The 14460-nt window shown below is 37.7% G+C and overlaps 1 protein-coding gene across 3 annotated transcripts in view; it reads right to left on the bottom strand.

The window, feature by feature from the left end:
- Positions 1 to 14460, bottom strand: part of scaper (S-phase cyclin A-associated protein in the ER) — a 58975-nt gene that overhangs the window by 27853 nt on the left and 16662 nt on the right. For all 3 annotated transcript variants that reach the window (XM_079260793.1, XM_079260792.1, XM_079260794.1), the window contains 6 exons: positions 14291 to 14372; positions 14055 to 14207; positions 12370 to 12477; positions 7997 to 8133; positions 4758 to 4823; positions 3751 to 3877 (listed from right to left, as the gene is read on the bottom strand). In XM_079260793.1, the coding sequence (XP_079116919.1) occupies positions 3751 to 3877; positions 4758 to 4823; positions 7997 to 8133; positions 12370 to 12477; positions 14055 to 14207; positions 14291 to 14372 (673 nt within the window). The remainder of the gene's footprint in view (positions 1 to 3750; positions 3878 to 4757; positions 4824 to 7996; positions 8134 to 12369; positions 12478 to 14054; positions 14208 to 14290; positions 14373 to 14460) is intronic.

Here is a 14460-nt window from a genome sequence, read left to right on the forward strand (position 1 = left end):
ACAATATAACAGAAGAGGAAACAGATTATCCCTTTAGTGAGGGTGGAAGAAAAGCCGTACCCACATGAAGGAGAGCAACAAGACAGGAGTAACAATTAGCTCCTGAATTATACAACAAGGGGCAGTCTTATCTAATTATTGTCCAGGGTATCTATTGTTACTCCAGCTGATGGAAAGGCCTAGGCAGCTGGTAATTCCAGCAACAAAGTCCACAGAACAGAAGACCAGGCCACTGTAGTCTCCTCCCACCAGACACTTTAATTAAAGCAAAGGGGTGGGCACAGTCTCAGTTGTCCAATCCCACAAACAGATGGACAACAAATGGCAAACTTCATTAAGAACAGACTTCTACTTTAATCTGTGACTTGAAGTCAATGCTTCACTTCTCAAAAACAAAAATGCAAATGGGAAAGACTATTTATGGCAGATGACCCTCTTAACATGAGTCTTGTCGTTATAAAGTGGGCCATCCAAATGCGAACCGCAACAAGGCAACTTGGGTAAACATTTTCAGGTCTAAGCTTTTAAGTATAAACACATGTACTTACAAAACACAACAGCATATGTTTTAGTACACTGCAGAATTACCCATTCCAATATTTACTCTATACTTGCAAACTGTGTTTACTCTATAAAATTCACCAAAATTAATGAAAGACCAGAGTGGTACAACACCAAATGTGCAACTGAAACCACAGACATCCTTCAGCCATAGCGAACACACCAACAAGCTCAAAACCATTTCACCCCCTATTTGTCTTGTGGTAAAGAAACAAAAATGGGCCTGCTGGGAAGAAATTACAGCATACAACTAAAAGTGCTGCAACATGGGGCTTTTCCACAGTAGCCACAAAATAGTTGGTAACCATCTGCGTTTCATACACAGAAAATGAAAAGAAAAAAAGGGTAAAAAGATATACTTACTAATGCAATGAGTAACATTCACACACACAGACACACATTATATATATATATATATATATATATATATATATATATATATATATATATATATATGTATATATATATATATTTTTTTTTTTTTTTTTTTTTTAACTTTAAATTAAAAATATGTCTTATATAACAGTTAACTTTTCTTCATACAGAACTGTATTAATCATTGTTATTAATCATTATTATTTATTCAAGTATACTATTATTATTACCACTATTGCTATGATTACTATTATTTCAAATATTATTGGTAGTAGTTGTAAAAGTAGTAATAGTATAATTTTTTACCAATAATATTCTTATTTTTATGACCACAACAATAACCAAAGACATCTCCAGTTGTACACTACCTACTGAGAAAATATGTTAAATGTAAAAAGGCATGGACAAAATCCTTCATAAAATAATTTAATTAGCAAAATTGGAGGCTAAAACTTTTATCCATAAACTTACAACATAAAATAAAAGGACTGCCCGGAGAATTTTATCTAGATATATATCAAATATATAAGAAAAAAATTGTGCTACTCAACAAAATAAACTCTTTAACCAAGAAATACAGCCCTACTCTAATTTACGTGTACCAGAAGAATATGCTTCTTATAATAGTGAAAAATGAACAAAGCTGAGCTGCTCACTGCAACTCTTGTTTGACAAAGTTCTGACACAGTTGATGTGTCAGTCTGCAAAAGATCCAAGCAAGAAACACTGTTAATCTGCCACTCTGCCCTTCACCTTCCCCCATGCCCCCTGACGCAACTCCCATGAGCACATTTAGTCAGCCAAACCCGGCTCTGACAGCAACCAAATGAATATATATATGAATATATATATATATATATATATATATATATACATATACATATATATACATATACATATATATATATATATATATATATATATATATATATATATATATATATATACACACACACACACAGTCTGCACTTTTTGTCTCTCAGACCATCACATTCCTGAAAGTTCTCTACCTGTCAAACATGTTGCCCTTTTCTCTAGACCAGTTCTAACTAGAAGCAGTGTTAAGTATTTTGGCGACAGATGAATAAATAAATACATGTGCTTAATAATAAGGCAGTTTGCACGGTAAAAACAAGTGTGGCACACTTAAAAAAAAAATTGCTCCACCCAATCGTGCAAAATAGAGAAAATACAAAGAAAAATCAGGTTTGACAGAAAACAAACCATTAGAGGCCACAGAGGGAGAAACATACTCAGGTCAGAGACTAGACGTTGCCTCAAACGCAAAAGAGAAGGGAGGGTGGGAGACAAGCAGCAATGCAGGAGAGGAGGAGAGGGGAGGGTGTTGTCTAAGGAATTAGTAGAGAAAGTGGAGACTGAATCAGATATGGGGGAGAAAAACAAATCTCTAGGTGAGTCAACGACATGAGAGATGCTTGTTAGGTCAAATAATCTAAATGGCCCCAACTTGAAGTGACTCTGGGGCCAGACAGCCATGCTGATGGAGACTCTATTTATTTGACTTTGTCAAAGGATTAGAGAGGGAAGTGGTCCCAAGGCTACCTCACTGGCCAATCATACTCTACCCAACTTTGGGCTTCGGGTGAATAGCTTGAAAGAAGGCGGTGAAGTATAACTTCACAAAAAGAAGATGAAAAAGAAGAAATCAGCTTTTAAACGCATGTAAAAGACAAAAGAAAAGCACCCAGACATAGCCTTGATCTGCCACTGCTGAATGGAGCACATCTCCAGTGGCCCACTGACCTCTGACCTCCCAGTGGGAGCATGTGGAGCTTAGGGGAGGAGCCCTCATGTAGTAACAGCTTGTGAGCTGCTCACATCACACTAGTCTCCTCCTCTTTCTTTATAAGATGCTGTGCCACCCACCTCCGCAACCTCTTTCTTTGCCTCTCTGGGGAAATTTGGTAATGGCCTCACCAGCCGTCCCCATCATTACTGTTGGGACACCATAATCTCTCTATCCTCACACCCACAGGCATGCACAGTGGGTAGTTACAATGGCTTAAACCACGACTTGGCATGAAATTTATGCCTTGTTACAGGAAGTGGGCTGTATATTCTCTTCATCATAAAGATGGTGGCAGGTGTTTTAATTGCTCTCAGTTTCAAATTGATATGTGTTTTACTTTTTAAAAACAAAACTAAAATATATTTTAAAAACTTAGAAAATAAAACAAAATAACCATGTACAAAAGCTTCTGGGGCAGATGTTTCAATGTCTGGAGTTATGAATGTGACAAAGAATTTCCTGTGAAGTAGTGTATGAAATGTTTTTTTTTTTTTCCCCCTTTCTTTTTAAGACCAACTTACTTGGTTTTATAGAATAAAACCCTTTCCATCAATGGCATTTCATCTGGAAATCCAATTTACCATTGTCTAAACTAGTGAGATCTGAGTAATGTATACCACATAGAAACAAGACAATGTGTGCTCTCGTGCTGGGAAGCTCCTCTATTGGTAACATGTGGACAGTGAAAACACTGTTAATCTGGTCTTCATTAACCAATAACCAAAGGCAAAATGGCTTGGAGTAAGTGATACCCTACATTTGGATTGTGAGACTCAGCAAACATACAACTTATCATTAAACAGACATGTCAAAAGAGCTGGCATTACCTGAACACTGTGGCACAAAACTGAAATCTAGCATATTTTGCACGCAAAAAAAAAAAAAAAAGTTCAAAGCACAGTAAAATACATTTACATTAAAGAAAATACAGCCAAGAAAAGTGCTCATATATTGAATTAAATTTTCTGTTAGACAGCATATGTGTGATTAATTTGCTGGTGTACCTGTTTCTCTAAGATGCGGGAGATCTCTCCCAGAGTTCTGTCCAGACCATGTGCTTTATTGTTTGCCCACTGCCCACTGTCTTGGCCCTGCAGCTGTTTCAGCAGGTCTTTCACCAAACGTTGCAACCTGAATGTAAAAGACCAAAACATTTTCATAAATTTACTTAAAACATAAATGAAAAAAAAAAGCCCCCCCCCCCCCCCCCCAAAAAAAGATATAGTTCCAATCATTAAAGGGGTGCTATTATGGTATTTTAAGTTTTCTGAGCTTTCTACAGTGTTACAGTGTTGAATCCTCATCAGACATGTGAACGGCACTGTTTTTTAATCACCTAAACGCATGTTTAAGCTTAAGTTTGAGTTCCAGCACTCTCTCCGTTCGGTTTCCATGGTGACGAAAAACGCGTCGTTTTGGAGAGTTTTTTCTACTTCGAAATCCTTGAGACGTCCCGGGGGATAAGGTTCGGTGATTGGTTACCTTCTATTGGTTAACAAGGGCATGTACAAAAACATCAGGCGGGTGGAAAACGTGGGATAAAGTTATTTCCAATGATGGCTGGTGAGTTTACCAAAGAGAGACATCCTGCTGCATTCGTTGGTGTTTTCCACTTTGTTTTCAGAGTCTGATTCAACATGTAGGGCTGTATGCTATGGGTTGACATTGTATTTAGTTTTTTTTTATTGAGTTCATATTAGCCTAATCCTTCTGTTTATGAGATGTTGCAATGATGGCAAAAGCAGGTGCGGTGCGCGCTCCCAATGTAGTGCAGTGGTGGGAGGCAGGGCTTAATGCGGAAGAGTCTCAATCCACTCGTTTTGCCCACAGGCTGATCTGACAGCCTACGGAGAGGGTCGGTCTGAAGTACATCAAGCAATTTGTGACAATAACTTGATCAATCACAGCCCTTCTGGTCTCAGAATTAAAAATAAATTAGCCTGAAATGCACAGAATAGTTCCACTTTTTAAAAAAAATAAATAAATAAATAAATTTAAAAAAATCACTTACTTGGCTTTGTAAGGGGAATCAGGAACCTGAGTCTTTGCCTCCATTGACATCTCATATTCCTTAGCCCTGGGGACAGAGAGGTATGGAAAAAGTATTGTAAACCCGTGGAATAAAGTATTCAGCCCATCTGTAAAGGAAGCGATGGATCGAAGTGTGAAGAAAGTAAGAAGACTGTTCAAACGGGAAAAAATGTCTTTTTGGCCTGTCAAGCAATTGTCGTGTAACAAGTTAAAATAATCAGACTGGCTCTGTACCAAAACTGACCGTATATCAGCAGCCATCGTTAACCTTATAAAACTTTTCTAACATTTTAAAAGTTATTGATTTCATTCACAAGAAACATTTTAGGTCAAAGCAAGCAGCAACACAACTGCTGTCAGGTACTGTAAAGTCATAGTCATCAGGATCTGATGTCTCCCTTGCATTACGGAAACAGCCAGACTGACAAATTCTGACTTCATGACTGGACATCTTTGATTTATCTGGCAATAAAGCATTCCCAAACATAATTAGTAACTATTGATCCGAGTTTTCCAGTTATCAATCTCGACCTTGATGGAATCAGACATTTTCCGGAAATCACCTTTAGATTTGTCCCAGGACACCATATCTGCACAACATAAAGCTTGATCTACTCTTCACAATCTCTTGTTTTTAAGGGGAGTCTTTTAGCAGAAGCTGATAGCTGACCTCATTCAAAGACAAGGACAAAATGTGAAAAACACTCACAAAAGGAACACCCAGGAACTATTCCACAAGATGAAAAAAAGGTAAACTCATATTTATCTGATACATTTTAGAGAACAAAGAAATAATTCTTAAACAAAAAAACAAACAAAGCAAACTAAATCACTATAATGGTTCAAATGTGATGGTAAAGTCACTGTCAATGGAGCAAGAAATTAACAAAAGGTACAGCTAGTGTCACTATTCAGTATTCATTCTGTATACCATCACTTTAAATGTCATGTGAGGAAGATAAATGATGGTGGCAGAGTTGCTTTCAGAAGGGCACAAACTATCCCCTCCCTGTTTGTCATTCATAATATTACAATATTAATCTCTGACAGGTTTATACCTAACCAGGTTAAATGGGGAGCCACTGCTGTGCTATTCATTACAGTCATGTTAAATGTGCAATAAATCCCAGTGAATGTCAAGAAGGGAGAAAGCACAAATGCATAGCATAAGGCTTTAAGGACTTTATGACACTGGAGATTTTCTATAGATTATATCCCTATTTCATTTAAAGAGATACATATATACATAGCTGCAGTAACACAGAGCACATCTACAATGTATCAAACACAAAACTGAGAAAAGATGTTTAGTGCCAAATGGGCTGAAAGAAAGTGGTAGAACCTAGTGCAAATTTATACAATGCACCAACAAATCACCGTGATCCACTTAGCTTGCCTTTGCATTGTTACAGCCGCATATTTTAAAATTTATAAGCACGACCTCCTTTTCCTTAATTCAGGGCAGCAGTTTGTATAAAAAAAGTTAAGGGCATGCTTGTCACACAGGAGTGTCTTTATAACACCACCATCTGAGTTCGACATTCATACTAGTAACTACACATACACTCACCAAAACACACAGACTGCTCTGTTTCCTGCTAAGTGAGTCATAAACAGCCAGGTACTTTCTATAAGAGCATACCTAGAGGTTTTGATTTTTGAACTCAAAATTCATCCCCAACATGCAGGTACAACTGACATCAAATGTTAAGTTTATCTTGCTTTCAAAAACCACTTATTATTGGAGAGAGAAAAAAATGGCCGCACTACTTTATGATACAAGTGGGCCGCATGATGGCTTGTTGTGAGAACCACTCATGTTTTTACGGACACCATTCTCTGTTCCTATAAAACGGTTCATTTCCACCCAGCGGTGAAGTGGCTCACCTTTATGTTTACAGGGGGCTCTGCGTTATTTATGACCTCTAAAGGCCTGCTGCCTTTGAGTGCTGGTCTCAGCGGGACTGCTGCACGAGTGATGGTGAACAGAGGCAGATCATGTCACTTTCGCAGCACCGCTGAGCTTTACAAAGGCAAAACCAGCAGTACAAAGAATAAAGCCCTAAAGACATATGGATGTTTATGTCTATATTTGTCTCCTCAGTCAGCTGAAGACTTAAGAATCGCTTCTGAATGGTAAAACATCAATAAATTATCTTTAAAGAAATATCACTTATGGTCACAAGTTAATCATAGCAAGTGGGAGAAATAAGTTTGCTTGCATTCACACTATCACAGTCCATCTCTGTCATAAAGGAAGAAATGCACTCCATAAAAATAAAGGAATAAAAGTAGTCTTGTCGTATTGACAGGTAATAGAGACTCCAACAGCAATACTTCGATAAATAAATTAAAAGAGGCCAGAATACATGGCTGACATGTTTTTTTTTTTTTTAAAGGAAACTAATGAGATAGTCGCAATTATATTACAAAGCGGCTGCGCTGTAACACAATTTCAGCCAAACAGGATAATGTCATATAGCCAAGTCAAATTGTTTTGGCTCAATTCAAAGTTGTAGGGTGGAGCAGCCAAACTATTGAATGATGTGTTGCAACAGACTGCAACATTGCATAATAAAAAGAAGTGAAGTGCGTCTTCTGTGTTAATGTTTTCCTGCCGGTGAAAGAGTTTTCCCCCCCAATAATCTGCATCAATAACAGCTTTCAGTTAGTACTGTCAACATCGGGTCTCTTTCCACTCCCCTTCCTCACTGTTGAGACAGTACGTTAGAATGAGCTCAAGTCCAAGTTATGACATACAGCAACGCCACCTCCTATTTGTTGATTACTATTGATTTTCTTTGATACGTCATTTAAAAATCAATAACTCAGGAGAAGAAAAATTACCATGGCTCATACATACTTTAACATACATCTTGTACACCAAAGGAGACTTTTAGATTTGGCAATGCCATGGCAGCAATTTGGAGAAAAGCTCTTTACAGGGGAAAGCCGGGGACCAATGGATCGATTTGCAGCTTTGCTCCCCAATCACAGAAAGTGGTCATAAATTAAGCTCATCAGTGTTACCTTGTAGACAGCCAGGATGCAAATAACATCTGCTTTCCATCTTCTTGTCACTCATAAAACAAAAAAAAAAAAAAAAAAACAACTTCAGGCACAGTTTTGGCCACAGTGATTGTGAGGCGAATGATGAGGGAGAAAGGAGAGAGAGAGAAAGCCAGGCAGACAAAAATGAAGAAAAAGAAATGTTATTACCTGGAGTTCATTCTGGCTCGGAGCTTCTTTGCCTTCTTCCTTGCTTTCTGGCGCTCTTCTCCATCCTTCATGCTCTCAGAGGATACAGAGCTGTCCGTTAAAACATCAATAATGTATTTCTTCAAGGAAAGATGCTCCTAAAATAAAAAATAAATAAATTAGATGATAGAAGCAATAATACCAATAATATCCATGTTCAGTAATTTTTGGAAGGGATAAAGATATTTCCCTGAAGTACTGTACTTCAGTGTAGTTTTAAAATTCCTTGAACTTTGCCAACATGTTCTGTTTTCTTGAAGCTTGCAGCAGTCTTAATTTCAAACACAAATATTTTAGGTTTATTATAAGCGAGTTAGATTTCACCTGAAAGATATTTGGTCATCCTAAAGATATTATACAATGCTACAGACAGAAGTACCCAGGACATAAAATAGGTCAAATTTGCGCCACATGATCAGCCATGACTTTAAATTCTGCATAAATGTTCGTTTCTTTGTATATTCCATTAACTGTGTGGGTAGTAATTATTGCACATCAATCAGTTAAACGTGATATCCTTTTCAGCCCGAGAAGGACAGATTTCAAAACATTAGCGCATTGGAAAATCTGTGTGCAAATACCCTATCACCTTGTCAAACCTAACAAGAAGTTACACACTTAAAATGTGACACTCAATATATTGTATGACACCTCTCAATAGCTGCCCTGGATCCTAATTACCTCCAATTCTGTGTCGTCTTTTACATCTTCCGGCCCACCCATAGACACGCTTGAAGCCTGGAGGTGTTACCTTCTGTCTGGCCCTGTCAGATGATTCTGATATTTCCACCAGGAGCTGAGGGAATGTAACCCAATTTGAACAGTATGATGCATGTGCAAGAAACCAATTACCCAATTATGCTGTCATGTAGCACCCCAGAGAATAGGCTGGTTCTCAGATAAAGGGTTTCCATTCAGCAGTCAAGCTAACTTTTGTGTGGGATACCATACCCTTTGGTCAGTGATGTTCGTGCACCTGCTGTCTGAATAGGGGATTTTTACTGAGAAAGGTTGTAAAAACCTTACATATGCAAAAGTTAATTAGTGCCACAAAACTGAAACTGCTTCCAAAAAGATGTTCTTTCACATCTTGAAACAGAAGCACCAAAAAACAATTTTATAAATCAACTTAATACTATGAGCAATAGGTTCTACTAAAAATACAATTTTTTGCCCAAGTTCAAAAGGTCTTGGCTATTTCATATATTAGATTTTCTGGGGGGTTTTGCCATTAATTTTCACCATTTTGGATGTTTAATATCAGTACTGTAATTAAAAAATAAAACTGATGGAACAAGCTTACAAATTTGTGTTCATCAATAAAGAGATTATATTTAAAAAATAAGAAAATCAAAAAAGAAGAGAATTTTACCCGCTGCTTAAAGATTTAAAATTCACAATGATAACAACAATTTTTTTATGTAAAATTAGAGACAAATTTGAAAGAGTTTGAACTTTAGTCTAAGATGAATAACTTCATCATTTAGTTAAGAATACTTTTTTACAGGTTAAAAATAATCAAACACCACCAAGGGGGCAATGATTACTTCTAACTTTCTAAATGCAAAGGTCATTGCATGCAAAGCTACAATATTTTCCAGAGAGTGTTTGTGTATGTCTGCATTTATTATGTGCGCACCTTTACCCTCTTGTTACTGATATTACAGGTCAGTCATGACTCATGACCGTAGCTGTCCCATGCTTGTGCAGCAGCTGATCTGTAATCTCTCTGAGAGGCTGTCCAGCACACTAGCCACCCACTTAATGAAATTGTTTTAGTAACCCATCCAAAACATCATCTGTTGCAAAGTTGCAGTGGTTACACAAAAGATGCCTAAAATATTACAACAAATAACACACAGATTACAATCTTTTTCCACTTGGATTTTTATAGTAACCTTTTTCATTTCAAGGAAGTCGAACTGTGAAGAGGTTGTGTAGATTTTGAGCAATGGAGAAAAATACAGTAGATGAAAGACAGCTGCCTAAGACTTAACCATGACAACAAAGCAGCAATGAAACTGGCCTGAGGACACCACAACCACACAATACCACATATTGCCCCTGGTGGGAGAAATGTGATAGCATTGTAAACATCCCCCTTTCCCTGACACCCACCAGCCTGTCACAGATCTAAAAGGCAGCCTATACAAAACTAAGTTCTATGGGATATGTTCATCCATTGCTTCTTTTGTCACATATAAAAGCCTGAGTGGTAGTCTTCCACAGCTGCATTTCATAATGGCTCCTCGAGAAAAGAAATGATACTCCATCAGATTATGTTGCCAAATGACAGTGGTTTACATGGCAGTTTTGTAAAGAACAGCATCTGCTACCTCATCCCTGTTACACTTAATATTGTGCAAACAGAACTATTGACAACATTCAGATCAAATCACAAGCTGACATGAAGTGGGAGAGGCTTAATTTAGCTTGATATTTCATCAAGCTTTTCAATTTTGGTACAACTTCAACGAGCCCATTAGGATTCACCCTGTACTGGTCATGCTGCCCAAGCACTCCAGCTAAACAACATTAGAACAGTGCTTCAACAAAGAGTCCTGTACATGAAGTGATTAAATAAGATAAAGTTGATTAACATTCAAAACAATGTGACAACTTTCAAAAATGTATTTCGATTCTCTAAGCCAATAATGGGTGCCTTCTCTTGCATGTTGTACAGACAAATATTTTGGGTTATTTAATGAATTAATAAATACATAAATAAATAAATATTGAGATATGTTAGTATGTAAGCAGAACATTATAAAGGGAAATCCTGTGTGTTTACTGTGATGGGGAGAAGGGAAAATCTCCCAACTTGTATGGGTCTATTTTTGCGGTATGCTCCATTTTAATTTGTGAGCTACTGAAATTATATCAAGATAAATACCGGTACTGTTCTGTTTGAATAAATAAATATTTATTCAGCTAAATGATCATGTAAATCACAACAAAATGTTGGTAAAAGAACTGAATGTATTCCCTATGCCCTTATCAATGCATCCGTCTGGCTCCTTGATGATAATCAGATTTTCAATTTTATTTATAAGCCTTTAAGAAAGATTAAAATATATTTGCAGACACAAAACATCTGCTCCCAACCTCTGCTAAAACATGTGGCATGATGTGCATAGTTGAACTGACAGGCTTTATCTTAATTAAAAATCCTTCTCTGTTGATAAATTATGGAGAAACAGTGTCAAAAATAGTCAGCAAAAACATAAATGAAAACAACAAAGATTCAGTTGCAATTTGATTAAAAAAAAGAGGAGGATTTACTTTTCCAAAATAAATGCATCTTAACTAAAAACTGCACAGACTGCTGTTTCACCTCCAATGTATCACAGAAACAGACTGCTGTTTCTGTGATACACTGGAGGGGAAGCTCTGGGCACAGCAAGCACCAACATATAATAATAAATTCAAATGTGGCAGAACAACAGTGACACATCAGGAGTCATCTACATATTGACAACTTTTATATTAACTCTGATGATGTAGCACTATTCTGTGTTTCTGGAAGTGTGGGTGTATTCATTTAGGTTTCGGAAAGTAAGTATTGTCGAACAACCAAAAAATCCTGTTCCATTTACCTTCTCTCTATTAATGGGTGCTGTATATATTGCTGTTTATGTACAGTGCCCCTACTTTCAGTTGCAATAAAGAGAAATAGTGGCTATGCATGAAAGATGCATTTGCAAGAGGATTATCTTAAAACTCCAAGCTCAGAAAGGACTTGAATATTGTTTTCAAAGAAGAATAAATGACAATCTGTTCATCATATCCTCAGAGAGAAAAAGAAATGTGACAAGTGCTTAGAGAAGCAATCATTTTAAAGAAAGGAGGGTAGAAGGAATTAATTATTACTGGTTTGGAAAAGAGAAAAAAAAAAGCTCCAAATGAAGGAGTTGAAGGGGCCAAAGGTGCTGCATATAGCACTAACAGTTGTCAGCCTCACAATGAGCAACTGCTGAAAAGCCAATCTCATATTGCAGCCAGAGAGGTAACCTTGCATTAACAAGCTGCCTTCCCATGGAGAGCCGCTCCGTGACAAAAAAAAAAGCCTTGGGACAAGAGAGTGATGTTAATGCTCCACTGAAGCGCTGAACCTTAACTGTGTACATTTCAAGCCCCATTTGTAAGCTCACAAAGCCAGAGACAGAGCTGTAGCGGTATATAAAGGGATGCATAAACAATAACAATGACCACGTCATAAAAGACAACTGCTGTTTCTCTTTGTCCATTGACATGACACAAGCAGCAGCAGGGGCAGTATTCTTTGACAAGAATGAGTGGATGTTTGTTCCCAGGAGGGTGTGGATGATACGCACCACTTCTTCATCAGAGAGCTCTCGTCCCTGGATGCTGCTACTGTCTCGAACGGCCTGTTGGTGTCTCTTGCCCTTGGTGTGACTGAACAGGTGCACCTCTGAGGTGATCTACAAATACAAACACAATGGTCAGAGGTCACAGCAGTAGACACAATGGAAACAGGAGGCAGGAAAGGGTCAGCACAGTCCTGTGTTACTCTGGTGAAACTATACACCACATGGACATATACAATGGGACATGACCTGCCTCTCCTGAACCTCAGTTTAAAGCAAAGAATGAAGAAAAGAAAAGGGATTTGTTACTTAGGCCACATTGCATGTTGCATTGTAAATATTCTGACTATGATTAAGTTTAATTTAATTGAACTTGTATCACACACTGAGGTGCACACAGTTTGCGATTTTAAGCCTTCAAAGCAAAGTTCAACGTTTATAAAACAGCTAAAAAGCTAATAAAATGGCTTAAATATATCTAATTTGCCAAGTGTGAGTATCCCTACAACAGCAACTTATTACAGATGCCTAAATAAATGCAGTTCAGGTCTGACAAATGGCCACGACAAGAGGCAGGTGTATAGCAGGAATTGTTTTTGTTCCATTTCTGGAAACAAGCCCATTTAAGATGGTTTGTGTTTAATGTCATTAAATAAAGTGCTTGCTGCTGACCCATCCATGATCTCTGGTGTCGGATGTCGGCCAAGGTCATCTAACGTTTTAACAAGATTCCCTCTTTTGCCCTCAACCCTCCTTTTTATCTGATGCTGGTTTGAAGACTCAAGGTGTCCCACCACTGCTGTCATGGTAGCCACTTAATCAGAGATAAATATGTTTGCTTGAGGAATTTGTTTGCCAGATGGTAAAAACAAAAGAAGAAAAAAAATCCTAATCTGGTCAGAAATCTGTTTAATCAATTAGTTTAGAGCCCCTTTAAATGAGCAGTGTTCTACAAAATAAATAAAGCAAAAAAAGTGTTGGTTTGAGCTACTCATAATCTGGTTTGCAACTGGTCTTAAATGGACAGAGACAAAAAATAGCCTGAAATACATTAAACAGTATCATTATTGTAAAGGACAAGCCAAAATATTTTTCCCTTTTATGTATGATTTACCAGCTTGTAGAAAAAGTTTCAGTAGCAAAAACATGCAATAACAGCTTTCTGTAATAAATAAAATCATATTGTGGATTAGCTTAGGCCCACTCTTTATTATAATGTTTTAGTTCATTTGGGCCTTTGCGTATTAACCACGGAATCATGAATAACATGAATGCTCAGAAGAAAACTGGAGGCATCTCTGCTGTTATAGAGATACACCTGCTGCTGATGATCAATCAAGGGCTTCCGATTAGCAACACCTTATTGTCAATTTCCAGCCTAATTTCTATGGAGGCAGCAAGGGTGTGCTCTGTTTTTCACGCAATCCTTAGATTTGGCTTAGTTTTTATCCATCAATTTTCTATACCGCTTACTAGGTTAGAAGCAGGGTATACCCTAAATAAACACCAGTTTATTACAGGACCTTCATTTTTAATTGAAATGTATAGGGAAAAAAAAACTTGTAAAAAGGTGTTTTAACATCTTTGACTTAAATAACAACAGTACCAAACAATAGCAATCCAAAAGAAAATAATTGTCATAAGGACGACATCACCATGCCCCAACATTGATGTGATAAAACTTTACGTACTACAACACCGCACAGTGAGCACTGCTTCTTGCGCTCATATGGTATCAGTTTGGGGACGTAGTCCATGTTCGCATGTCGACCGCTGCTGAGCTCAGCCGCCTTCTCCTTTCTCTGCTCGATTTGCTCCATATGCCTGCGGCTGCTTTCGTCATGCTATGGAAGAAACCAAAACCCATGGGTCATGTGGGACAAGGGATTTCTGCACGACAAACCAGGGTAGTATGGTATAAGTTTACCTTCATCTGTATTTTCTTCTGTAGCTCCTCCATAGCCTCTTGCTGGGCAGCACTTAGTGCAGCCAGACGCTCCTCTCGGTCTCTTCAGAGGGAACAAAAAGCAAAGTAAGACCACTGAGAACTGACATATCAGAATTAAAACAATTGCTGGAACCACAGTGTTGCTGGCA

Source organism: Telmatherina bonti (assembly GCF_933228915.1).
Source record: "Telmatherina bonti genome assembly, chromosome: 2".
Taxonomy (NCBI): domain Eukaryota; kingdom Metazoa; phylum Chordata; class Actinopteri; order Atheriniformes; family Telmatherinidae; genus Telmatherina; species Telmatherina bonti.